General features: G+C 40.8%; 1 protein-coding gene across 1 annotated transcript; it reads left to right on the top strand.

Moving 5' to 3' along the window:
* Positions 1–448: 448 nt before the first annotated feature.
* Positions 449–2,285, top strand: LOC146575488 (putative C-type lectin domain family 20 member A; the record flags this gene model as incomplete). Its single annotated transcript, XM_085272491.1, has 4 exons — positions 449–848; positions 1,301–1,618; positions 1,721–1,812; positions 1,965–2,285. Coding segments are annotated over 4 exons (966 nt in total), but the record flags the coding sequence as incomplete, so codon positions are not given.
* Between the last annotated feature and the right edge of the window lie 24,703 nt (positions 2,286–26,988).

Raw genomic sequence — 26,988 nt, 5'->3', positions numbered from 1 at the left:
ATATAAATACTGAACTGAAGTGCTTTTATTTAATATTTTGTAATTACTTTATTTATTTTACTTTGCTCTTATTTTCATTGCAACACTTATTGTATCGATCATTTTTTTACAGTAGAGCATTTCAACTCTTTGTCCCCGAACACTGAAAATAACACTGATATGCTGACACTTAATTCTTGGTGCAAGTGAGGTGTCCAAAATGATGAAAGGCATTGCAGTTATGATAGTCCTATCAGGTCAGTGTTATTTTTTTTTGTATATATCTCTAAACTACACATGTATTTTGGTGTGAATCCATGTCTGGGAGGGACAGCATTTAAAAATTAAATAAAAAAAATTATAGTGTAATGTGTAAACTGTATATGTGAATTGAAAATGCTGATGAATTAATCAACCTCTGTTTTGACATATGTCAAATACTGTATGAAGTGTGCTGTAAAATATCTTTATTGTTAACACAGGACTGTGTTTCCTACCTGCATGTTTACCTCACATCTATCACCTTGTTAAAATTCCAATGAACTGGATTCAAGCTCAAAATTACTGCAGGAAGACATACACTGACCTGGCGACTGTACATAATGCGCAGGACCTTGCCGCACTCAGGGAAGTCATAGGATCATCAGATTATGTATGGTTTGGACTTCAACCTGACACAGAAGCATGGAAATGGTCTCTGGAGAGCCAGGATCACTTTGATGAAGGAGAGGCTGACTTCACGATGTGGAATAATGGGGAACCCAGTTATCGAATAAGCAGCTACATGGCTTGTGTGGCAATGCTTCAAAATGGGAACTGGGATGACCAGTTGTGTGAAAACCTGTTACCATTCTACTGCTACAACAAAAGTAATGAAAACCAAACTATGAGTGTTATTATTATTATTATCAATTATTCCCTTTAAGGCTGTGTTTGAAACTGTAAAAGAAATCGTTGCTGAACTTCTTTGGCCATTTTATATGTTATCAATGATCCAAACAAAAAGTAACCTTAAAAGTCTTTTAGAGCTCATAAATGTGTCTCTTTCCACATCTTCAAAGGAAGGGACTAAAATACAAAGAAAAGATGAAAAGAAGGGAAAATGCACATGGTATTCATTTTCAGAATCACCATAAGCGATTCTATTTGTAACAGAGCCAGATCATTTGAAATTATATTTTAACTCTGCTATAGTCCTGGTTTAAATGACACATAAATAATTGCAGTTTTACACCATGCTGAGAAATTACAACATGGTTTCCATTACTTGTTTGGATATTTGTAATGACTTTGGAGTAAAACACTGTTCAAATGTTTTCAGACACATCAAGTTCCATCTTTGTGGGTGTGAGTAAGTCCTGGGGGGACGCTCAAAGCTACTGCAGGGACCACTACACTGACCTGGCCAGTGTGAGGAACCAATCTGAGAGTTCACAGCTGAAGGCAATTGCAACTTCCACTGCTTGGATCGGTCTTTACAGAAACTCCTGGAAGTGGTCAGATGGGAGCACACTTTCATTTACCAACTGGTTTCCCAATGCACCATCCACGTTAGTGACAGCTTCTTGTGGTGCTTCATCATCTGTGAACTGGATCAACTCTAATTGTTTAAATACCCGTAACTTTGCCTGTTTCACTGGTGAGTTCTCCTCTCAGTTTTTAAAAGCAATCTAATGTTCACAGAACTCGTTAATCCTTAATTGATACAATTCAGTTCTAATTTGTTTTGCTAATGAAACAGCTGTGTCTATGAGGAAGGTGTTGAAAGTGCAGCTGAAGACAACTAACACTGCTGTGGATATGGAGGGACTAAAAGAGAACATCTTGGAAAAGGTAATTATATCTGAGTGTGAACCAAAACTTCACCATTATAATAAAAAAATGTTACATCTAGTTCTGTTATTTCTATTTCTGTTTATTTCTATTACATTTCTGCCAATATTTACAGCTATGGTTGACTAAAGTGAGGTGTTTGTGTTTCACAGTTCAGTCAGAGATTAAATGAGCACAGCCCGAATGAAGAATTCAAGCTAAGATGGTTGAAGGAGCCTGATGGGAAGACCTTCAACAAGGACGACGAGAAAGAATTAGACAAGAGTTCTGGTCGGGATCAGCAGCAGACCGTATGCAACCAAGTCTGACAGCGAGCCTAGATAAAGGCAATGGTTGAATTTTTTTCATGAGCTACACTTCACTGTTTAACATTTTAATTAAACAGGACTATAATTTCACTTTCTGCTCTAATGGGTACTTGACTGTTTGTTTAAATTTGGCCTCTGGAACAGGTGAAATATCATTCATAGTCGGATAGGGTCTGCTCAGCTGTACACAAATCCTTTTTTTGTATAGCTTGACAGCTGTGTCTTAAGAAACTTCATAGTTTCATAATACATTTGCTTACCTGTGTGTGTGCCTCACATGTATATCCTGTGAGTTTTAATCAATGTCACATCTTTGTTAACATATTGTGTGTAAGCTGGTATATTTTTCTCTGCTGTGCTGAACAATTTAGTTCAATTTTGGCTGTTTGGCGTTGTCTGTTCAGTGTAGCAGGTTTTGCAATTGTTTCAAGGGTGATATCATATATATATATACACATTACTGTGACTTTAGTTATCAGTAGGAACAGTCTAGCCGTCTAGCAGTTGCATGCCTGGTGCATTCATAGTCTGGAGTGCACTCTTTTTGTCTGTCCACTGTTGCCAGTCGGGATGACTGTTGGAATCCTACCACAAACCAAATAAATCATTCGCTGTCTGTCTGATGAGGAAAGTCCAGTGATGGCGAGCCTCCCTGTGTGAGGCTCGACATCACTGGACATCACTGGACTTTCCTCATGGAGCTCATAGCAGCCACCTGTGCTGATTTTGGCAGCTCTGCCTAACATTCATCTCACTATTGAGATGTTAGCCGATAACTTCTGAAACACTTTTGAAGAACTTTTACGAAGCTTTGCTTCACTAACTGAGGCAGTTTTTGCTGCTAATCAAGACAGTGTCAGCGTTTTACTTTTTAACTTCCAGTTTCTGGTAACAACATGCCATGCTAACGCACAACTTCCTGATCTTCAAAATAAACATCATCACTTATTGTAACAATAAAATCAGTCAAATAAAATAAATGAAAGAATGATTTTATAATTAGGCAAATCACTTACAAGTCTTACAGTTTAACAGACGTCTAACAGACGTGTGCAGATCAACAATGGATAATATATAGAGTGCAGGAGAGAGTATGAGCGTGCAGCGTTTAAAGCGTGGAAGTACTGACCTTTGAGTTTGATTCCATAAAAAGTGACAAAAACACTAGCGTCCGCTGTACACTGCGTGGGAAGAAAACTTATTTTTACAGCAAACCCCTCCACCCCCCCACACACACACACACATTCCCTGACACCTTCTACACTCCTGCTAAATATATTCAAATAGATTTATGAACAACAGGACTCAGTGCACCTGACTCTTTGATTTTATTTATTTTCTGCTGTGTTTTACTTGAAAGAGTGAATGTAAACACAAAACATTATTTATTTTATATGCTGGAATATGCAGAAAATAGGTTTAAATGTTAAACAAATTTCTTCAAGTCAAAGACTATTGCATATAATTTAATTTTTGCTTGATGTAATGTAATGTGCATAAAGTTAAAAGATTAAAACTAATGAAACAATTTTTAAAGAGAGTCTTTTTATTTGATTACATTTTATATGATGGATTATAAAAAAAATTGAATTGGGCTGAAAGGTCTTTTGATTTATATTCAGGTTGTATGTCTGTGAAGGTTCTCAGTCATCCAGGTCATCGTAGTCAAAGGAGCTTGCAAAGAAAAGCGTCTGGACTTCCAGCTCCTTTGACTATATTCAGGTTGTGTATCATGTTTTTTAAAAGTAACTAAGTAGGTAAGTAACTTATTACATTTCAACATAAGTAATCACAAAAGTAACGGGATTATTTTTTGGATAGGTAATCAGAAATTAGTTACTAATTTTTTTTTCAACTAACTTGACCAACACTGCTTCTGACAGTGTTCTCACGTCTACGCCTTTCCTGCTAAACCTAAGTGTAGTGTACAATCCAGTGGAACCAGCTTCCAGTTTGGATTCTGTAGACAGACATCCTCTCTACTTTTAAGATTAGGCTGAAAACTTTCCTTTTCGACAAAGGAATACTGAATGTATGTGGTAAAGTCAGTAACAATATATCCATTTATACAGTACAGTGTACCTACAGAAGGTTTTTCTTTTTTTTCCCCTGTCCCGTTTGATTCTTTAGCCATCAGAATTACTGTCTGAAGGCCAAGAAAGATGCAATGGATTTACTTTACCAAGTGGATCATCACAGCCTTGATTGACCTTTGTTATTATTATTTATTTATTTTATTTTATTTTCAGTTGATACAGATGGACAGACATGACTGGGGGTTAGGAAAGGGAGAAAGAAAGAAAGAAAGAGAGGGAGAGAAAGAAAAACAGAGTGTAAGAGGGACAGTGAGAAAAGGCACCTGGATCACCTGTTGAGAGAAGAAAAAAGAAAAAAAGCAGAAAACAAGCAAAAAAGAGAGCAACATAATAATCACAACACCATCACAATAATCTAGCTAAGTGTAAATAACAGTAAATACTAAATATTGAATGGTATTGTGTAGCACGCAAGACCGACGATGTTCCCCTTTTTCCTTTGGTGGAGACAAGCAGACCGCCCCCGGTGCTGCAGTAGCAGGGAGGCTCCGCATCCCAGACCCCACCCAGACAGCCCAAGACCCCATACCTCCCTCCGCCTGCTCATATGTAGTGTTGTTGCATGTTGTTCTTAAGTGCATTTAAAACTCATGAAATGCTTTTTCTTACTAAGCATATAATCAGAGCTGGATCAGGTAACCCTAAATTCCCCCCTAAGGCTTCCCATGATGATAAATTGAACTCAAGATGGTGCAGGGCCTGTATGAGAACACTGATATAAAAGGGTGTATCCCTTTAGAAATAAACTGTGATACTTCTAAAAGCACATATTCACACCTAGCCACACTGTATCAACCCCCAATGTTCCTTTAATGCAACTAGCCCTATAATTATCTACTAGTCACAAACACACTGCAACAGTAAGACTTGTTGATTACACATAGATGATTTAACTACTTTAGGTGCATTTCACTTTTTTCTTTAGCGCTCCAAAAACACACAGAGGCTAATAGTTTTTTTAATAGAGCACCACAAACAAAAGGTATTCCTTTAGAAATAAACTTTTCTTGTGTTACTTCTAAAAACTACAGATTCTTAACTCTGCAACAGTTAGACTCGATGATTACACCGAGGGGGTTACAGTTAGGCCTCCAATAGTCAGCAAAAGAAGTCATGAAACAATAAAAGAGGCTCCTTAATCAAGAGCGTCTCAGCAAACATCCCAACTGTAGGCCATTACAAACAGTTGCATTATCTTATCTTATCATGTCAGAGGTCAACTGAAACTGTGTCCAACCCCCCGGGGGGTAATGACACATCCAAGGGACGAACCGTACCTCTATAGTTTCACCACATTTTCTTACATCCCACACCTTCATCTCTACAGGCAGACAATTACACCTCCTACTGACTAACCGAACCACCATAGGCTTTCCACCTTTCTTCTTTACATCCTACTCTTTTTATCTTATCATGTCAGAGGTCAACTGAAACTAGCCCCACCTATATAAAAACACCCTAACCAGACACCCTGTATTTTTCCTCACTATTTCACATCGACACTAGCGAGCACATCATTTTGTTCACCAGCACGGTCTGCAAAGCTAACAGCGTTCTTTTTTTTTTAACATGGACTTCATATATGGTAACTAAAACAAAATTATTATTGTATTTTTAAATTTATACCGCAGTATATCATAGCATGTTCAATCTGTTTTCTTTTCTAAAACAAAAGCCTGATTTTTAGGAGCTCAGCACAACAGGACAGCATACATTTCACATACACAAGGTTCGTGGTTCTTCTTCTTCTTCTTCTTCTTCTTTTTTTTTTTTTTTTAAAAAACAGTCGCCCGCTCACACAAAACAGTTTATGGCTCGTTGTTTAGAACCAATCATACCTGTTTTCTCATATAGTAATATTTAAAATGTATATTTCTCTTTCTTTCTACAGGATCATAGGTCAAATTACACCTCTAAAAAACACAAGGTAAATACAGTGTTACACATGTTTTAGATATAAGTGTGTTTTGTTTAAACCGTGTATTAACTGTGCTTATACCCCCAGCACAGGGTCAATAAGTTGACCACAAAAACCTACAGAAGCGGATGCAATAAGACCAAGCCTTACGTTAGGTATGTATACAAGTCTCTGTATACATGACAACCAATTTAAAGGAAAAAAGGTTTAAATATTTACAAATGTTCTAATACATCAGATCTGAGACAGAGTACCCAGCGTGTCAAGAACGCCATCCAGAATAACACAGAACAAAGTGTGAGTATAGTCATAAATAAATCAAAAGAGCCAAACATATCCTGTTTTTGAAATGATACACTATATATATTATAATGTTTTTAACACACGTATATCTCCACAGCAATCACACAACCCCTTCCCATTATGGACCCCATGAAGACCCCTTGATGCTTTTGGAATATTTATGCGATATCGAACTCCCAGAACAACAACAACCAGAAAAACCACAACCTTTGTGCAACAACGGAGACTCGGAACCATTCTTCATCGCCGGTCCATGCATAACCACGAGTGAGTGTCTGCCTAATGATTTCAGCGATGTTTTCGAGTACAGTCTATCAGATTTCAATATAGTTGATATACCCACCACACCAGATTGTCTCAGAAACAACACTGATTCAGACATAGGTTTTGAACAAGGCTGCATAACAGACTCGCAAATATCACAGGCATACTTAAATACAGCAAACACATCTACTTTTGATCAGACCCATTCTGCATCAAAAAATGATAAACTATATTTGATTGATGCCAAACTCAGCCAACATCAGCAAGCAGTACAGAGGGATGTGCAAGAAATAGCCGCTAAACTCACACGAGAAATAGCAGCTAAAGTCAACCAACATCAATAAGCAGCAGCGTGTTACTAGTGGTGTTCTTGGTGACAGTTGGACCAACTGCCTTCTAACAATTGTTCCTCCCGTGTAGTTCTGGACTTATCCACACACCTTTCTCATGGTCATGCTCACTCCATGAGGCAAGATGTTTTATGTAGCTCCAAATCAAAGGCAACTGATGGTCTTTTAATATTTTTCCATTTCTGAATAATCGCACCACCAGTTGCCAAGAGTCACATACTCACCAAACCTGTGGCTGATGGTCTTGTAGCCCATTCCAGCCTTGTTCAGATCTACTATCTGATGTACTTTGAGAGCTCTTTGATCCTTCCAGTGGTGGTGGAGAGATTGGAATAGAAGCAACTGATTCTTTGGATAAGTATTTTAGGGTTTATACGCATAATAAGTTATGATCAGGATTATCTGTAATTGATTAAATCAATTGTAATCTGTGTGCAACATACGCACACAGTCATTCTGTGAGAGACAGAATTCTGGCTGGGTTGTAAGGAATCAAATACTGATTTCAATTAATGACAAGTAAATCAATTTCTAACTTTTAAGTAATGTGTTTTTTCCTTGATTTTTAGTTTATATTCTGTCTCCATTAAAATCAAATGAACATTAAAATTCGAGACAGTTAATTTCATTCAAATTCAGCAGGGATCAAATGATTATTTCTCCCACTGTATCCTGGCAGCACAGGAAAAACAGACACAACAAAATGCTGAAGCACTATGTTTTATTCAGCTCTACTTGTAACTTTGGTGCTCTTATTTAATGGATCGCTTATTAAGATGAAGATGTAAAACCATGATTGTAAATAATTGTTTTTGTTTTGTTTTTTATTACAGTAAAATAAAACACAAAAAGATTCAAAGCCTGGATGGTATGTGCTGTAGTGCGTGTGTGTGTGTGTAAAGGTTGTGCATTCTCAGCCTAGTTAGTTTTTTCCCTGAATCCAGTCTGGATATGAGTGTTCCAGCTTAATTTGTTTAGTAAAATAAATCCCTTTTTCTTTGGGAAGGCCAATATTTAAATAAACAGATCCCATTTGAAATCCTCATTTGAAAGCACAGTCATGACATGTGTTTTTGACTCTGTGTTGCTTTGAACTGTGTTGTTTTGAAAATGTTACTGCTAAACTGAGATAAAATAAAATCTTAGTTTACAATTTTCTCCATTATTCCAGCTCTTTGTGGCAGGTGGAATAACAAACCATGTGCAAGGTTTCTTGTATGTTTTCTACATCATAATTTGTTTTCAGTATATTGCTGTTGTAGATTTGGCATGTTGGTCTGAAGTAGGCTGATCTAAACATAATAATCCATGATCTACTGATGTCATCACTCTTGCTTGTCTCTGAATAAATACTGTTGTAGGGTTTATAATGGCTTTATTGTTTGAAAAGTGTCCAGGAAATATTTTTTTAACATTATTTCAGTTAATTATCAATCAAATACAAATTTATTTAAGCTAGTTAATTTGTTTAGTAAAATATATCCTTTTATTAGTAAGGACAACATTTAAATGAATAGATCTCACTTGATATCCTCATTTAAAAGTGCAGTTATCTGTTTTTGACTCTAAAACTGTGTTGAACTCTTTGTTGAAAGAGATACTACTAAACTTATGTAAAAACCTTTTTAAATCTTTTCTGCTTATGGCAGCTGGAATAACAATTCAGATTATATTGCATCTGCATTTTCTGGCTGGAACCAGTGTACAGCAGCATCTAGACAACATCACCCGAAGCAGTCAGCCCTACCATCTTACCCAGGGATCCACAAGAAGCAGCATTCACACCTTCATTGTGATTGAGAAGCATGCACTTCCATGTAATGCGACAGGTTCTGTAGGAGCCCTTGATGAACTCTTTAGGGCCCATTATGTCTTTGGTACATCATACAGTTCATCCCTGACCAACTTTGTTACTTTTCTGCAACTACGACATTGGGGAAATGTCATATTGCTTTCTCTAGTGAGCATCATAGAACTGTGAATTGTAAAGGTTTGTTACGTTAATTAAATGACACTGAATTGAGAAACATAATAAATGCTGTTACTTTAACCTGTATATTTGTTGTTATTTCCATAATGTAGGATAGATCACAGTTATTTAGTAATGTAGCATCATAAGATGAATATGAAAAAAATCACACTACAGAGAAATAAAAATGATATATTATTACACATCAGAGGGTTATTATTAAACTAAATTTGGAGTAAAATAGCTCTATAAAGTGTAATCAAATTACTCTGAACAGTGTGAATAACCCTCAGTGTTAAATATTTTTACACATTTTGTTGTTAATTTTGACACTAAATTGAGTACAATTAACACTGAAAAGTTAACACTGGCCATAGAGTAAATTTAACTCTAATTTTGAGTGGGACCAAATGTTATCTGAAGCAGAGTTAAAATCAACTCTGTAAGTGTAAAATTGACACTTGGTTTTTTACTGTGTACCTCGGGAATTTACATCGGTCATTGTAAGTGCCGTTTATATTCCACCACAAGCGGACACGGTCACCGCCTTATGCGAGCTGCATGAGGCACTCACACAGCACCAGACACAACACCGGGACGCTGCGCTTATTGTGACGGGGGACTTTAATAGCGCCAACCTCAAACGCGCAGCGCCGAACTTTTATCAACACATCACCTGCCCCACCAGAGGTAAAAGGACACTGGACCACTGCTACACTACGGTCAAGGACGGCTACAAGGCACAATCCCGCCCTCCTTTTGGCAAATCTGATCACGCCGCCATCTTCCTCATCCCAAAATACAAACAAAGGCTGAAACAGGAAGTTCCGGTTCAGAGGAAGGTCGCGCGCTGGTCGGATCAATCGGTGGCCGCATTACAGGACGCACTCGATGACGCAGACTGGGGCATGTTCAGAAACAGCTCCGATGATGATGTCAACATGTTTACGGAAGCGGTTGTGGGATTCATCGGGAAACTAGCGGATGATACCGTGGAGACAAAGACTATCACAACGTTTCCCAACAAGAAGCCGTGGGTGGATAAAACCATCCGCGACACTCTGAGATCCCGCACCGCTGCCTACAACACGGGACTCACGACGGGGGACATGGACCCGTACAAAGCCGCATCATATAACGTGCGGAGGGCGGTGAAAGAGGCGAAGCAGCGCTACGGGAGGAAACTAGAGTCACAACTCCAACAGAGTGACTCTAGGAGCCTGTGGCGGGGACTAAGGACAATAACGGACTATAAAGCACCAACAACCGGTATGACAACGTGGCCGTGACTCTGGCAGACGAGCTGAACACTTTCTTTTTTTTTTTTTTTTTTTTTTGCTTCAGTTCATCCTTTGTCTCTTTTTTTTTTTTTTTTTTTTTTTTTTTTTAATAAATAGGACAGGGGGAATGAATGAGAGAAAGAGGGGGAGAGAAAGAAAGAAAACCAAAGGGGAGAAGAGACGGTGAGAAGGGGGGGGAAGAGAGAGAAAAAAAAAAAGAACTCCTGGGTCACCTGTATGGAGAAAAAAAACAAACAAACAAAAAAAACAAACAGAGGAGACAGCAAACAACAAAGAGCAACATAATAATAGAGAAAACAAAGCACCATCACAATAAACTAGCTAGTCATAGATATCAATATTTACTAAATAATAAACGATATTGTGCAGCACGCAAGATAGACAGCGCACAGTGTGCTTTGAGGCAGCAGCCAAGAAAGCTTTAGTCCGCGTCTATTAAGATGAAGATGTAAAACCATGATTGTAAATAATTGTTTTTGTTTTGTTTTTTATTACAGTAAAATAAAACACAAAAAGATTCAAAGCCTGGATGGTATGTGCTGTAGTGCGTGTGTGTGTGTGTAAAGGTTGTGCATTCTCAGCCTAGTTAGTTTTTTCCCTGAATCCAGTCTGGATATGAGTGTTCCAGCTTAATTTGTTTAGTAAAATAAATCCCTTTTTCTTTGGGAAGGCCAATATTTAAATAAACAGATCCCATTTGAAATCCTCATTTGAAAGCACAGTCATGACATGTGTTTTTGACTCTGTGTTGCTTTGAACTGTGTTGTTTTGAAAATGTTACTGCTAAACTGAGATAAAATAAAATCTTAGTTTACAATTTTCTCCATTATTCCAGCTCTTTGTGGCAGGTGGAATAACAAACCATGTGCAAGGTTTCTTGTATGTTTTCTACATCATAATTTGTTTTCAGTATATTGCTGTTGTAGATTTGGCATGTTGGTCTGAAGTAGGCTGATCTAAACATAATAATCCATGATCTACTGATGTCATCACTCTTGCTTGTCTCTGAATAAATACTGTTGTAGGGTTTATAATGGCTTTATTGTTTGAAAAGTGTCCAGGAAATATTTTTTTAACATTATTTCAGTTAATTATCAATCAAATACAAATTTATTTAAGCTAGTTAATTTGTTTAGTAAAATATATCCTTTTATTAGTAAGGACAACATTTAAATGAATAGATCTCACTTGATATCCTCATTTAAAAGTGCAGTTATCTGTTTTTGACTCTAAAACTGTGTTGAACTCTTTGTTGAAAGAGATACTACTAAACTTATGTAAAAACCTTTTTAAATCTTTTCTGCTTATGGCAGCTGGAATAACAATTCAGATTATATTGCATCTGCATTTTCTGAATCATGTTATTTTTTTCTGTACAGTGGAGTTTTAATTTTGGCAACTTAATGGAAAATAAAGTATAGTTTGCGTATGTTTATGCATGCAACATAATGTTTACAAAATAGTGAGCTGTTCTTTACTGATGCCATCACCCTTGCTTGTCCTTGAATAAATAATGCCGTCAAACTAGTAATTTTTAAGAAGCTACTGTTAATTTTAAATCATCATCAAGTGTAACTTGGATTTGCCCAGTCATACATATGTCATAATATTTTCCATTATACCTGAAGGGAATCATATTGATTATCTCTTTATTATTCCACTTGTTAGTGGAGAGCAAGTTAATATTTTGTCCTTAAAGTTGGTGTGTTAGAAGCAGGAAAGTGGGCAAGCATAAGGATTTCAGCAAGTCTTACAAGGGCATAATTGTTTACGCTCAATGACTGGGCTAGAGCATCTCTGAAACTGTAGATCTGCTGTTCTCAGTCTGCAGTGTTCAGTATCTATCAAAAGTGGTCCAAGGAAGGAACAGTGGTGAACTTGCAACAGGGTCATGGACAGCAAAGCCTTAGTGATGGGAAGCGAAGGCTGGCCCATGTGGTCTGATCCAGCAGATGAGCTACTGTAGCTCAAACTGCTGAAAAATGTAATGCTGGTTGTGGCAGACAGGTGTCAGAATACACAGTGTATCGCAGATGGTAATGAGGCTGCACATTTTGTTTTTGCTTCAGTAGCTTTTATAATGATTATAAACCCACTTATTAATTTGACAGTAGTATTTATTTGGGGACAAGCAAGGTTAGAGCACAGATCATTATGTTTAGCAAACCCTACCTCAAAATAAAATGCTAAAATTACTACTGCAGTATAGGAGAGACTGACTATGTTTATAACACTTTTTGCTTCCGCACCTGTAACTCAATTTTTTGGTTAGAGTTCCCACTTTTACATCTCATAAATGGCATCTATTCAAAGCCCTGGAAGAATAACACAGACCTTGTGTGTTAATGTTAAATACACTGTGTTTCTTGTTACAACCTACTCCACTGTAACTCATGTTGGGGAGAATTGTGACAATTAGATAAAAGTGTGGAGTCCACATCAGACAACATGCTTCAAAAATGTCTTGGAATGAAAGAACAGTCTGTGTCTCTATTTCTGACCATAACTAAGATGCTGTCACGGCGAATAGAGTGAGCCATGTGGGGAAAGATAAATGAGGATCCACGCGCAGGCACTCGCTGAAGGTGGTTTATTGTAGAACAAAGGTGGAAATGGCAAAATGGAACAAAACGAATCTATACTGACACAAACTAAACTATAGAACAGCAAACATGAAGGAGAGTCAGCAGAGGCATATGGAGGTTGATAGCAGGGAGAACACACAGAATGAAGCACAGTAAATTCACAGAAGGACCAGCAACTGCAACAACAGAAGACACAACTTAAATACACTCAGAGAACACAGGGAGATTACACACAGGTGGGGAACACAGCTGGAAGTAATAAGGGCTAACGAGACAAGGGGAGAAGTAAAATGAACACGCTGACATCACACATGAACCTGACTCTTCAAAGTAAAACAGGAAACAAGACACCCTTTACTAGGCACGGACTAGACACAGAGAGACAGACTTGACACTGAACTAAACCTACTATAATAATAATAATAATAATAATAATAATAATAATAATAATAATGACCAACAACACAGTATCACTAAGTAATCAGAACATAAATCATAATCCAGAGAAATAGAAAACAATCCATCATTCAAAAATAAACCAAAACAGAAGAACTCAAAATACTGGGTCAAAACTGACCCAGAACCGTGACAGATGCACTCTGGTGTGTGAGGGTGTGCAGTTTACACGCTTTCATAACACTATGACTACTTAATAAACACGTTGGCACAATACACTTTTTTTTATAGCAGCTGAAACTGATTAACAACCCCCCTCTGCTACCTAACTGAACAGATCAATATCACAGCAGTTTAACTGACTCGATGCTCTGATTAAAATGGTTCCTTTACTATTATTTTTTTGAGCAGTGTATATACCTATATGAGTTCTTATTAACTTATACACACTGATGAAACAATACATGTTGAACAGTTAGTACTAAGAGCTTAGAGCACAGGTATTGTTGTTGTCTGCTTTTTTGAGATGACTTTATTCACTTGGTGTGACAGAGGAGGATGCCCAGGATAGGGTGATGTGGAGAAAGATGATGCGCTGTGGCATCTCCTGAAGGAGGCAGCCGAAAGCAGAAGACTTTATTCACCCCACTGGTGAGTCTTTTCTCTGTGTACCATTAAAGGGAATAAAAATAATCTTTGTTTATTCCTGCTAATAAAAACAACAACAACAACAGTGTAACAGTTTAAATATAGCACCATTACTTTAACTTCCTTGCAACAATTAATTTGCTCACAGTCTATATAAACCCTTTAAAATGTAATTTCAATAAAAAAAAATATTGCAATATAACATTGCAGCACAAAAGCACCTACCTACTGTACCAACACAAAAACAAGAGACTCCTGTCCCAGTTGTTTCAGCTTGAAGCTTGTTCAGTTGATACAAGTGGGGGAGTAGTGATAAAATAATTAGCTCACTGAATCAAAATTTATGGATAGAAGTAGTGCACCACTGCCTAATGAAAGCTGCTCAAGCATTCGATTCATTGGTTAGTTACTAAGAACTTGTCGGGTTGTTATGAAAGTTTTCTGAATTGGATTAAAGGGTTACTGCTCTCACTGATTTGATTCATCATTAGGCCTAGCACAACCAGCTACTTTTGTTTAAGTGGTCAGTAAGAAATACTTGGTGGGAACCAGCGAGACCCAATTTCTTTCCAATTATTTGCTCAACTGTGCCTGTATCAAATAACGCAGCTGCGAGCTGGATGGATTTAAAACACAAGTTGAAATTCCACGGATGCTCTTGCAAATATTAACATGCAGCACGTGTGAACGAATATTCAGCATATTGAAAGTAACACCTGTCGGTCAAAGATATGCCTACAGGTAACTCTTTTTTTTTTTGTTTCTTTGTTTTTTTTGCCTGTCCCTTTTGGCTCTTTTGCCATCAGAATTATTGTCTAAAGGCAAAGAAAGATGGCCAACGGATTTACTTTACCAAATTGACCATCCCAGCCTTGCCGTAATGGTCCATTTGATTCACCTTTTATTGTTTATTTTATTTTCACTTACTGAATACGGGACAGACTTGACTGGGGGAAAGAAGGGGAGAAAGAAAGAGGGAAAGAGAAACAGCTGAGAAGAGGGACGGGGGAGAAGGGCAAAAAACAAAAACCAACAGAATGGGCAGAAAAAAAAAAGAAGAAAAATGCATCTATCGATCACCTGGATCACCTGTTGAGAAAGAAAAAAGAAAACAAGCAGAAGAGAACAAGAGTAATAGAATAAACAACATCACAATGATATATGGGAATATGACAGTAAATACTAAATATTAAACATTATTGTGCAGCACATAAGATCAACAGAACACAGTGTGCTTTGAGGTAGGAGCCAAAAAGGGTGTAGTTTGTGGGTGTGATCACCTGTGTGTACACCTGTGAGCATGGACGCGGTTGTTTTTTGTTTTTTTTAAAAGGTTCCTTCATGTAATGATCTGCTAGAGGGTGTGGGGGGGCCACAGCCCCGTCCTCCAGGGCATGAAGCAGTTATGGAGGAGATCAAAACTCCAGACATCCAGAGGCCCCCAGAACACAAGAGACCAAGGAAAACCAACAGAGGGGCAGCCGCGCCACTGTCCCAGAAAGAGCTGAGGTGAGTCCCAGATGAGGGCTCACTCAGCAGCCGCGGAGCAGAAGCCAGGGGGGTTGCAGTGACGCGCCCGTGAGCTCCGCCGGCAGCCAGCCGTGCCTGAGTGACCAAGCCCCAGGCCAAGAGGCCGGGGGCACCCCACCTCCAAAGTGGCCCGAGCGAGCCCCAGGCTCCAGGCCCCGATAAGCAGCCGCCAAGGAGTGAGCCGGTGTGTACCTGGATGCCCATCCCCAGACACAAAGAACCACCAACGCACCGATGTCTGAGGGTGTCCGCCACTGGCAGGGGAAGTGGTGGTGGGGGGAGATAGGCCTCCAAACCTTGGAGGGCCTGAGATGTCCCCAGAGAGGTGGCGTCTGATACCCAACCTGACATATAGACACAGACATACAGGCACACACAGATACAAACATCCATTCCCACCCTCATACTCTCATATGCACTTACTCCACACTCAACCAACGTGGAGACAAACATAAAGAGACGCTGTACACACAATCACACTCCCCAAGCGTACTCTACGAACCGGGTCTAGGTACCCTTGCCCCTGGAGGGGGGAACTGCATCCAGACCCAGGTGGTGTTACCCTTTTCCCTGCGGTGGGGAGAGGCAGACCGCCCCGACTCCGCAGCAGCAGGGAGGCCCCACACTCCAGACCGCAGTCGGACGGCCAACTCCTCCTTCTAGCCCCCCCGCTCCAGCAGGCCGCAGAGAACGGGGGTGAGAGAAGACTCCAAACCTCCCTCCACCCGCTCATTGTAGTGTTGATGCATGTGTGTTCTAAGGTCCATTTAAAACCCAGGAGGGCATGGAGCTACCTGCCAGAGAGCAGCAGGTAAGCGCATAGTCCCTCCTGTTAGCCCTCAATGTCTACGTGTATTCAAAATTGAGAGGTGGGCAACGACGCCAGGGGTGAGGTGTACACCCTGATGGTCTTTTGGAATCCGTGTAGCGTGCCCACCCCCAAGATCCTATATGTATGTGTAATGAGAGTGTGAGTAATGTGAATGTCTAAGTTGTGGGATAAAATTGAGGCAGAGGCAGCCAGAAGGGGACGGGGGGGGGGGGGGGGGGGGGGGGGGGGTAGCCTCCTCTGCACCCTGGTGACACACCCCTACTCCAAGGCCCTGCACGTGTGGGTGGTTGTGGTGGAGCGGGAAGAGGGAGGCAGCAGGAGATGGGGAGGGAAGGAAGAGAGGGGCAAGTGACCCCTCCCTGGGGCCAGCTCCCCTGCTGACCCCAGTAGGCACCCCCATACTCTGCAACCCGCCAGGGAAAGGGGGCCCAGGCCCATCCGGACCGGGGCCCAGTGCAGCAGCGCCGCCCGGCCCCACAGAGCCCGGGACAGTCCACCCAACCCCACCACAGAGAAAACTGCACCCACCCCACCATCCACTCATCTTCCAGACTACATAAGACAATAGACGCCCAGGCTGAGATCTTCCTCCACCTCTCCTGTATCTCCCCCTCCTGCAGAGAGAGTTCCTGAAGAGAGGAAAGCTCCTGCAAGATGTGACAACCTCCCCCACCAGTTGAAGAGCCCCCCAGGTGGCTCGACGCACCGGCGGCACCCTGCGCCAGGGCTGGGCCCCCGTGCACCCACCCGCCCACAACCCCGGCAACACACCAACCAGGACCCAAGCCCCCGAGGCCCAGCCAGGGCCCCAGCCCAGAGACGGAGCGCCCCCAGAACCTCACGCCCATCCCGGACCCACCCAGGGGCAACCAGGCTACCAGGTCAGTAAACCCACGTCCATCAGCACAGAGCCTCCCCTAGCCCCGCTGCACGCAGCCACGAGGAAACCGTCACCTGAGAGCCAACAGAGCCCCTAATTGGACATGACCGCTACCCCGGGTTCAGCCCCCCAAGAAAGATGCCTCCGGGGAACCCCCCGACGCCCTAAGCCTGTCCCTACCCCCACACCAATCACAACAGTGAAGGCGGGACCAAACTATGACCCCCCCACCCCCACTAGGTGATTGAGCTGATCAAAGGAGCCCAGAGCAATTGATCTGATGTGGTGGCAGAGGCTGTATCAAGACTAATGTAATCTAATAGATAATTTCTATATTGGTTAGAATTAAGATTATTTTTATTTTTCCAGTTCATGAGGACTGTTTTCTTGGTTATACATAGGGCAGTGAAAACCATATGGGCGATATTCTTTTCTGAAGTGACATTATCTAAGCTGCCCAACAAACACACTAAGGGGGAAGTTGGAATGTTACATTTCAGACACTTTGATAAGTCTTCACATATCTCGCGCCAAAACTTCTGAACTGGTGGACAGAACCAAAGAGCGTGGATATAATTGTCCGGTTAATTGGTTTGGCAGTGTGAGCAGTTGTTGGTAGACGTAAAGCCCATCTTGAACATCCGATGACCTGTATAGTGCACTCTATGTAATATTTTGTATTGAATTAATTGAAGACTGGGATTTCTAATTAGATGAAAGGTTTTTAAGCAAGTCTGAGACCAAAAGTTTTGGTCTAAGTTAACTGATAAATCCGCTTCCCATTTTGCAATAGGAAGTGATATTGATTCATCTGTTTTAGAAAGCATTCTGTATATTTTGGATAGTAATTTGGGGGTTTTAAGAGTAAGAAATTGAACCACACTTGGTGGTGTTTGTAGTTCAACTTGACCCGGTTTAAATTTCTTTTTTACTATGGATTTAATTTGTTGATATTCTAAAAATCTTTTCTTGTTGATCCCATATTGTGTAACTAGTCCGTCAAATGAAATAAATTCTGTTCCTTCTAGTATATGTTCTAAATATTTGATTCCTTTACCACTTTATCATATTATTGTTTTTTTAATATGTCAGGGTTGTTCCAGATAGGTGTACGTTTGCATGGGATTAATGAAGAGTCCGTCAATTTTAGAAACTCCCACCATGCTGTCAGAGAAGAGCTGATGTTGACGCTTTTGAAGCATTCATGTCGTTGGATGTTTGAGCTGATAAATGGTAGATCTGAAATCTCTAGATTATTGCAAAGTGCCTGTTCTACATCTAGCCAAGGTTCATCTAAGAGGGTATGTTTTAGCCATCCTGAGATAAACTGAAGCCTGTTGGCTAAGAAGTAGTACTGAAAGTTAGGTAGTTCTAATCCTCCTTTATCCTTGGTCTTTTGTAGTGTTTTTAAGCTTATACGTGGGGGTTTATTTTTCCAAAGGAATTTGGACATACATGAATCTAGAGATCTGAACCAATCTTGTGGCGGTTTAGTTGGGATCATTGAGAATAAATAATTTATTTTTGGTAAGACCATCATTTTTATAGCGGCCATGAGTGATATGGGTAGACATTTCCACCTAGCCAGATCACCTTCTACCTTCTTTAAAAGTGGGATATGGTTTAATTTAGTTAGATCTGCAAGCTTGGGAGAAACATTAATACCTAAATATTTTATATTTCCCGATTGCAGTGGTGTAGAAGAGGAATTATGGAGGGAGCAATTAATCGGTAGGACTGTAGATTTTGACCAGTTAATTGAGTAATCTGATATTCTTGCAAAAGAGTTTATCAATTCAATCACCCCAGAGATATTCGTTTGTGAATTTTGGAGAAAGAGTAACACATCATCCGCATAAAGGCTGATTTTATGTTCCACGTTCTTGCATTTTATGCCCTTAATTACTGAATTCTGTCTAATTGCTGCTGCTAGTGGTTCAATAAAAATTGCAAACAGTGAAGGGGAGAGTGGGCATCCCTGCCTGGTGCCCCTCAAGAGACAGAAGCTGGAGGATGTTTGGTCATTTGTTTTGACACAAGCTGTTGGGGAGTTATATAATATTTTTAACCAGTTAATGAAAGAGGATCCAAAACCAAATTTGTGTAAAGTTGCAAATAGAAATTTACTCTGTCAAATGCTTTTTCTGCGTCTAAAGAGAATATTGTAGTTTCTAGGTTTTTACTGTATGAGTAGTCTATCAAATTAAGTAATCTACGTGTATTTGTTGATGAGTGCCTACCTTTTATGAAACCAGTTTGGTCAGGATGAATTAAGAGGGGGGTTATTTTCTCCAGTCTCTTTGAGAGAGCTTTGCAGATTATTTTAAGGTCTACATTTATAAGGGATATTGGACGATAGCTTGAGGGATATACAGGGTCTTTGCCTTGTTTTAGCAGGAGATTAATGTTTGCAGAATTCATATTTGATGGAAGTCTGCCCTTTTCTTTGATTTCCAACAATGCTCTGTAGAAAACTGGTGCCAGAATCGACCAGAATTCTTTGTAGAATTCTGCAGGAAAGCCGTCTGGACCTGGAGCCTTATTATTGGGCAAACTTATCAGGGCTTCCTGGAGTTCACCTGGTGTCAGTGGTGAATCCAGTGCCATTGCTTGAGTGTCCAATAATTTTGGAAGAGTTATGTTGTCCAAAAACTGATCAATTTCTTTTTTAGATGGGTTTATTTGTGGTGAATACAACGTTTTATAGAAATCCCTGAAAATGTTGTTTATTTGTATCGGATCATATATTGTGTTCCCAGATGAATCTTGAACAGCACATATAGTTGTTTTTTCTTTATTTATTTTTAGCTGGTTTGCTAGAAATTGACCGGATTTATTACCATGTTCATAATTTTGTAAGCGTAGTCTTTGTACTAAGAATTCTGTTTTGTTTTTTTTTATCAATTATCTCATTTAATTCTAGTTTTGTTTTGCGTATTTTGTTCAATGTTTCCTGATCTTGGTGGGACGCGTAGGCTTCTTCTAGTGATTTGATGTTTTTTTCTAATTCCTGAATATTTTTGTTTTCTTTTTTCTTTTTATGTGATGAGAAAGAAATTATTTTACCTCTCATCACAGCTTTCCCTGCTTCCCATAGAACAGAAGCTGATGTTTCAGGAGTGTCATTATAGTCCAAATATGAAGTCCACTCTTTTTTAAAATATTTAATAAAGTCTTCATCTTTAAGTAGTGATATATTAAATCTCCAGTTTTTTCTTGGCGTAGTATTATTCTTGTGCATTAGTGTTAAAGATACAGGAGCATGATCGCTGACAGCTACAGGATGAATCTCAGTGTCTGAAATGTCGCTCAGCAGTGAGCTGCTGACCAAAAAATAATCCAGACAAGAGTAGGAGTGATGGACATGTGAGAAAAAAGTATATTCCTTACTGGTGGGGTGAAGGGAGCGCCATGCATCGCAAATGTGGTGGATCATAAATTTGATTAGTTTTGAAGTTGTACATCTCTGTTCCTTACATTTCATGTCATGCCCTTATTAATGTTTTATTTGTTGCTTTGACTGTTTTCGAATAGAATATGCAGTGGGAATATAGAGGGAAATAAGTAGTGAAAGTTTTGCCTGGGTTGATTGTGCGTCGATCTATTGTTAATGCCTCAGGGCTCCAGTAGGTGGGTTCGCGCGCTTCCTCCTTCACTCAATACAGACAAGTGAGAGTGAGAGCTGCGTGTCTGTGCCGTTCTTTCACCTCTCCTCACTATTTCCCCTGTTTAAGGTAACTGTCATGCACAAATCTGTATAAATGTGTGTTACTGTTGATTATTACATTGTTATCATTGTTCATTGTAGTGAAAGATGTGAATTGCAGACTATTTTGCTGAGAAGTTCCAGTTAATCTCTGTTGCTGCGTATGCTAGTTTTCGCTATTACTCCGCCATATTGTGTGAAGATTTTTCTGTTACGATCTGTATAAGTTAACTACTGAAAGACATGCAGTACTTAAAGTATTATTTCATTGCTGTGAAAAGTTAGTGACTGTGTCAGCTAACATGTGCGAGTTAAAAAGATGTTTTTGTCTAATGCTACAGTTCATGTTATCTAAAGTATTCTCATCAGCTAATGCAGCGAACAATAGTGACTTAGTTTGGATACAGTTGTCCTGAGACTGAGTGCATCCATAAGAATATTGTTTTGGTTGTATTGCTTCTGAAACTCATTACAGACGAGTGAGAGTGAGAGCTGCGTGTCTGTGCCGTTCTTTCACCTCTCCTCACTATTTCCCCTGTTTAAGGGCACAACATTTGGAGGCACCGCTGGGATGATTGATTCGAGGACCATCCCTGACCTGTAAGAGAAATCCTCTCGTTGATCATCCCCCCCAGACGACCCAGGTATCAGAAAGGAGCATAGTAAAGCAGCAGAGACATCGCTAGACCTACGTTGGTATCTGTATCCTGAAGTGAAAACGTGGCCACTAGGGGGCAGTAAAAGCCAACTAAGTCTGATCATTTCTCAACTGACTGCTTGTGCTAACTCCTCTGACAACATGGGGTCTGAATTAGAAAAGCTTCAGCTGGAGATTAAAGGAACACTGTATCAACTGACTTTAGAGCAGCTGACTAAATTATGTGATGTACTTCAAATCTCAGGACCCGGAAAAGAGTTTGTGATTAATAGAACGCACAGTCAGCTAGTCTCGCATTTAGTTAAGCACCTTGAACGCACCGAGCTGGCTACCCGAGAGGATGAAGGTATGTCAGAACTTCTTAATGTCCAGGACATTATAAGTGACATACAAATGGATAAAAAACAAGGTGTGAATGAAACAGTGGATCCAGCTGTTCAGGACCAGGAAAGTAGCCAGGAGGAGTTAGAGACATTAAGACTGCTCTTACAACAAAAAGAGGGTGAAATGCATGACTTGATGAGGAATAGCATGAATCCTGCCTTAAGTCCTCGCACCCCAGTGAGAAACATTGTTCCAACAGCACCAAACAGTTCCATGTGGCGCAAAGATTTTAAGATATCAGGCCAAATAGGAGAGCCGGGGCAAAAAGACAGGCTAACATTCTCCAGTCTGGCCAGACAAATTGAAAGCGGGCTTAATAGAGGCTACCCAGAATCAGAAATCACTGCTGCTGTAATTCGTGCTATCACGCCAGGCTTGCAGCTAAGGAGTTATCTTGAAGGAAAAGAAAACCTCACATTACCTGCTCTTAGGAGAATCCTCAGGTCTCATTACCAGGAGAAAGGTGCCACAGAGTTATACAAACAACTTACCTCTGAGGTTCAGAGTAGTAAAGAGACACCCCAAAATTTCTTGATCAGGACAATGGACTTGAGACAGAAAATCCTGTTTGCTTCTCAGGAAGTTGAGTCCAGTCTAAAGTATGATCCAGCACTAGTCCAGAGCCTTTTTATGCATACTGTCCTGACTGGCCTTCAGAATGACAATATTAAAAGTGACCTGCAACCTTACCTCCTGCAAACAAATACTTCAGATGAGTTGTTGCTCGAGAAGGTAAATATTGCAGTCGCAAATGAAAAGGAAAGACAGGACAAAAAGAAACATGCCGCTCCATCACGAGTAACAGCTGTAAATACTGTCCAGTCTAATGATTCCCCAGTGGGAAAGAGAAGCACAGCTCAAGAGAAACCAGCCCCTCCACCCCCTGATCTTCTAACAGAAATAAAGGAAATGCGTGCTGACATGGTGCTGCTGAAAGACTTGAGGGCTGAAGTTTCCCAAATCAGAGAAACCATTCAAAAGACAACCCCAGCACCTCAGCAGCCTTTCCCCATTAAGGCTGAACAAAACTGCATGCCATTTTACCACCAGCACCCTCCTGCAGCAGCACAGGAATACCACTCAGCATATGGACCTGGGCATGTGCATGGGACAGCACAGTTTCAACAAAGATTCGCACCACAGCGATATTATCCCTCACCAAGTCACCGTCCCAGATGTTTTGCATGTGTGCAGGCAGGTGAGGCACATTGCCAGCATTGTTTTAGGTGTGGGAGTAGTGAGCATTTCCGTGCAGGTTGTAAAGCACCTAGACTGACAAAATCAGATAAAGGGAGCCCTTTAAACTAAGGGAGGTTGCTCCCACGGGACATGGGGCAACCGACAGCATTGAAAAGTCCCAATATTGTGCTAACTGTGAGGGAAAGGAAGAGAGTATGAAGTTAAAATGTTGTTCTGTTTGTAAAATAACATTGTACTGCTCAAAAGACTGTCAAGAGACACACTGGTCTGTGCACAGAAGGTACTGTAAGCCACATACATGTTCATCTATTAAGAAACGGGAAACACAGTCAAGTTGCAAACCAAAGTGTAGGAAAAGAAGTAATCCAGTGAAGATGCCTACTGTAAAAGAGCTTGTAGGAGAGAAATGTCTCATTCAGTGCTTTCTGCACAACCAAAGAATCCAGGCACTTTGGGACACAGGTTCACAAATTTGTGCTGTAGATGCGGCCTGGAAACAGACCCATTTGCCTGATGTCCAACTAAGAGATATAGCAGAACTAGTAGACCCACTTGAACAACTGCAACTTGAAGCAGCCAATGGGACGGAAATACCATATATTGGTTGGCTCGAGGTAAGCTTCAGACTTACTGCTAATGATAAAGATCTGCTAATACCTGTGTTAGTGTTAAAAGGCAACCAACAGTCATGCCCCATAATTGGCTTCAATGTGATTTCACACCTAGTTGCAAACAGAGTACAGGATAAGACAAACACTAAGAATAAAGAGAAACTCATGAAAACAGTAAAAGTAGCTTTTCCTCACCTCAGAAAGAGTAGGGCAAGAGCTTTTGTTAATGCAGTGACAGTGGGACAGCCATGTGAGCACAGTGTAAGAACCACAAATGAGAGAGTTGAAGTGCCTAAACAGAGTTCCGTCCAAATAGAGTGTCGTGTGCAAGCCCCGCCTTTCAAAGAAGATAGAACCCTGATCTTCGAGCCTCATGAGAACCCACAGTGGCCTGAAGGACTCGAGTTCTGTGATACCCTTGTTTTAGTAAAGACTGGTATGACACCAAAAATTGTCATTAGTGTACAAAATCCCACCAGCCATGACATCACACTGCCAAGTAGGACTGTTATTGGAACTGTGCAGTCTGTTGCATCAATATATCCTACTAATGTATTCAAAACTGACTGCCTCCCTACTGCATCAGTCCGTCCCATCCAGGCTAAGAGCTCAGGTGAGAACACACCTAAAAGTGAACAATGGGACCCACCTGTTGACTTGACTCACCTGAATGACCACCAGAGACAAGCTGTTAGTCAGATGTTAAGAGAAGAGTCAGAGTCATTCTCTAAATCTAAGGTGACATAGGCTGTGTTGAAAACTTGCAAATGAACATTTCGTTGAAAGATAATGAGCCAGTCACACGGACTTATCTCTCTGTACCAAAACCCTTGTATCAGGAAATGAAAAACTACCTACAGGACCTAATAGCTCAGGGGTGGGTGGAAAAATCAAACTCATCTTACTCCTCTCCAGTAGTCTGTGTGAGAAAAAAAGACGGTACATTGCGCTTGTGTATTGACTACCGAGAGCTGAATAGGAAGACTCACCCAGACCGCCACCCCATTCCCAGAGTACAAGACATCATGGACAACTTAGGTGGCAACACTCTCTTTTCTCTACTGGACCAGGGTAAAGCATACCACCAGGGGTTCATGGGCAAAGACAGTAAACACCTAACAGCTTTTGTGACCCCCTGGGGCCTGTATGAGTGGGTCAGAATCCCATTTGGACTGATGAATGCTCCGGCAGCATTCCAACGCTGCATGGAGGAGTGCTTAGAAGGGTTAAGGGATGAAATATGTGTGCCTTACCTCGATGATGTCCTTGTCTTTAGCAGAACGTTTGAGGATCATGTTGAGGATGTCAGGAAAGTGCTGCGCCGACTCAGGGAGTACGGAATCAAACTCAAACCAAGGAAGTGTGACCTGTTTAGGACAGAAGTGAGGTACCTTGGCAGGATTGTGTCAGCAGAGGGAAGCAGGATAGACTCCGCAAACACTGCTGCTGTAACAGCTTTGAAAAACAAACAGCCAGGTACTGTTGGTGAACTAAGAGCAATGTTGGGCCTACTAAGTTATTACAGACAATACATCAAGGATTTTGCCAGAATTGCAAATCCTCTGTATGACTTGCTCAAGGGACCTGCAGATGCTGAGACCCAGCGAAACACAAGATTAAAGTGGCAAACAAAGCGAAACAGGTGTAGTGTCCCTTCGAGTACACCTATTGAGTGGACCGACATGCACCAGTTAGCACTAGAGCAGCTGATAGACTGTCTAACTCAGCCCCCTGTTCTAGGCTTTCCAGAATTTTCACAGCCATTCACCCTTCACACTGATGCGTCAAACCAGGGATTAGGTGCCGTGTTGTACCAAAAGCAGAATGGAAAGCTTCGTGTGATTGCTTATGGTTCCCGCACTTTAACTGCAGCTGAGAAGAATTACCATCTGCATTCAGGCAAGTTAGAGTTTCTTGCTCTCAAGTGGGCTATCACAGAAAAATTCCGTGATTACCTATATTATGCACCATTCTTCACCGTGTACACCGACAATAATCCACTTACCTATGTACTGTCCACTGCCAAACTGAATGCAACAGGGTGTCGATGGGTAGCAGAACTGGCAGATTTTCACTTCACAATTAAATATCGCCCTGGTAAAGAAAATGTGGATGCAGACAGCCTCTCCAGGATGCCGGTAGACATGGAAACGTTTATGAATGAATGCACAGAGGAAATGGCATACGATGTAATTGGAGCAACCACACAGGCAGTGGAAAGGCAGGATGACTCCAATGTGTCATGGTCCATGGGTGTCTCAGTCAGGTGTTCAGCCATGGCCACAGATGTTTCCATCATTCCACTGACAAAAGGCCAGATCAAACAGGACCAGAGAAGTGATCCGACTATTGGACCTGTAATTCAGTGTAAACTAACACAGGAAAAACCATCACGTTCAGAACTAAGAAAACTCAGCCCACAGGTCATATGTCTCCTGAGGGAGTGGGACAAATTGGAGATGGATGAGAATGGGATCTTGCACAGAAAAACAGCAAACAGAAAACAGTTGGTCCTACCAGAAATACACAAAAGTACTGTACTAAAGGAGCTACATGATGAAATGGGCCATCAAGGTGTAGAGAGAACATTGTCACTGATACGGGACCGGTTTTACTGGCCCTATATGCAACGGGAAGTAGAGGATTATGTGACCAGAAGGTGTGTTTGCATAAAACAGAAGAAGCCGTGTCATGAGAGCAGAGCACCACTGACTAATATTGTCACTACTCACCCATTTGAACTTGTCTCAATTGATTTCCTGCACCTTGACAAGTGCAAAGGGGGTTATGAATACATCCTTGTAGTCATTGACCATTTCACACGCTTCGCCCAAGCGTATGCCACAACTTCCAAATCAGGTAAAACGGCTGCAGACAAAATCTTTAATGACTATGCTTTAAGATTTGGCTTTCCAGCACGAATACATCATGATCAAGGTGCTGAATTTGAAAATCATCTGTTTGCACAACTAAAAAACTACTGTGGAGTTGCTGGGTCCAGGACTACTCCCTACCATCCCCAAGGGAATGGACAAGTGGAGCGGTTTAATAGGACACTACTCCAGATGCTGAAAACACTCTCAGAGAGTCAGAAAACTAACTGGAAGGACTCTCTTAACAAACTGATTTATGCCTATAATTGTACCCGCAGCGAGGTAACTGGATTTTCCCCTTTTTACTTGTTATATGGACGCTCCCCACGATTGCCAATCGACATGCTGTTCAGCTTGACCTCAG

The sequence above is a fragment of the Mchenga conophoros genome, linkage group LG4 (assembly GCF_057382185.1).
Source record: "Mchenga conophoros isolate Kocher_MC1m ecotype Shallow Benthic linkage group LG4, M_conophoros_male_GT1.1, whole genome shotgun sequence".
NCBI lineage: Eukaryota > Metazoa > Chordata > Actinopteri > Cichliformes > Cichlidae > Mchenga > Mchenga conophoros.
This window is presented reverse-complemented; position numbering and strand designations above follow the sequence as displayed.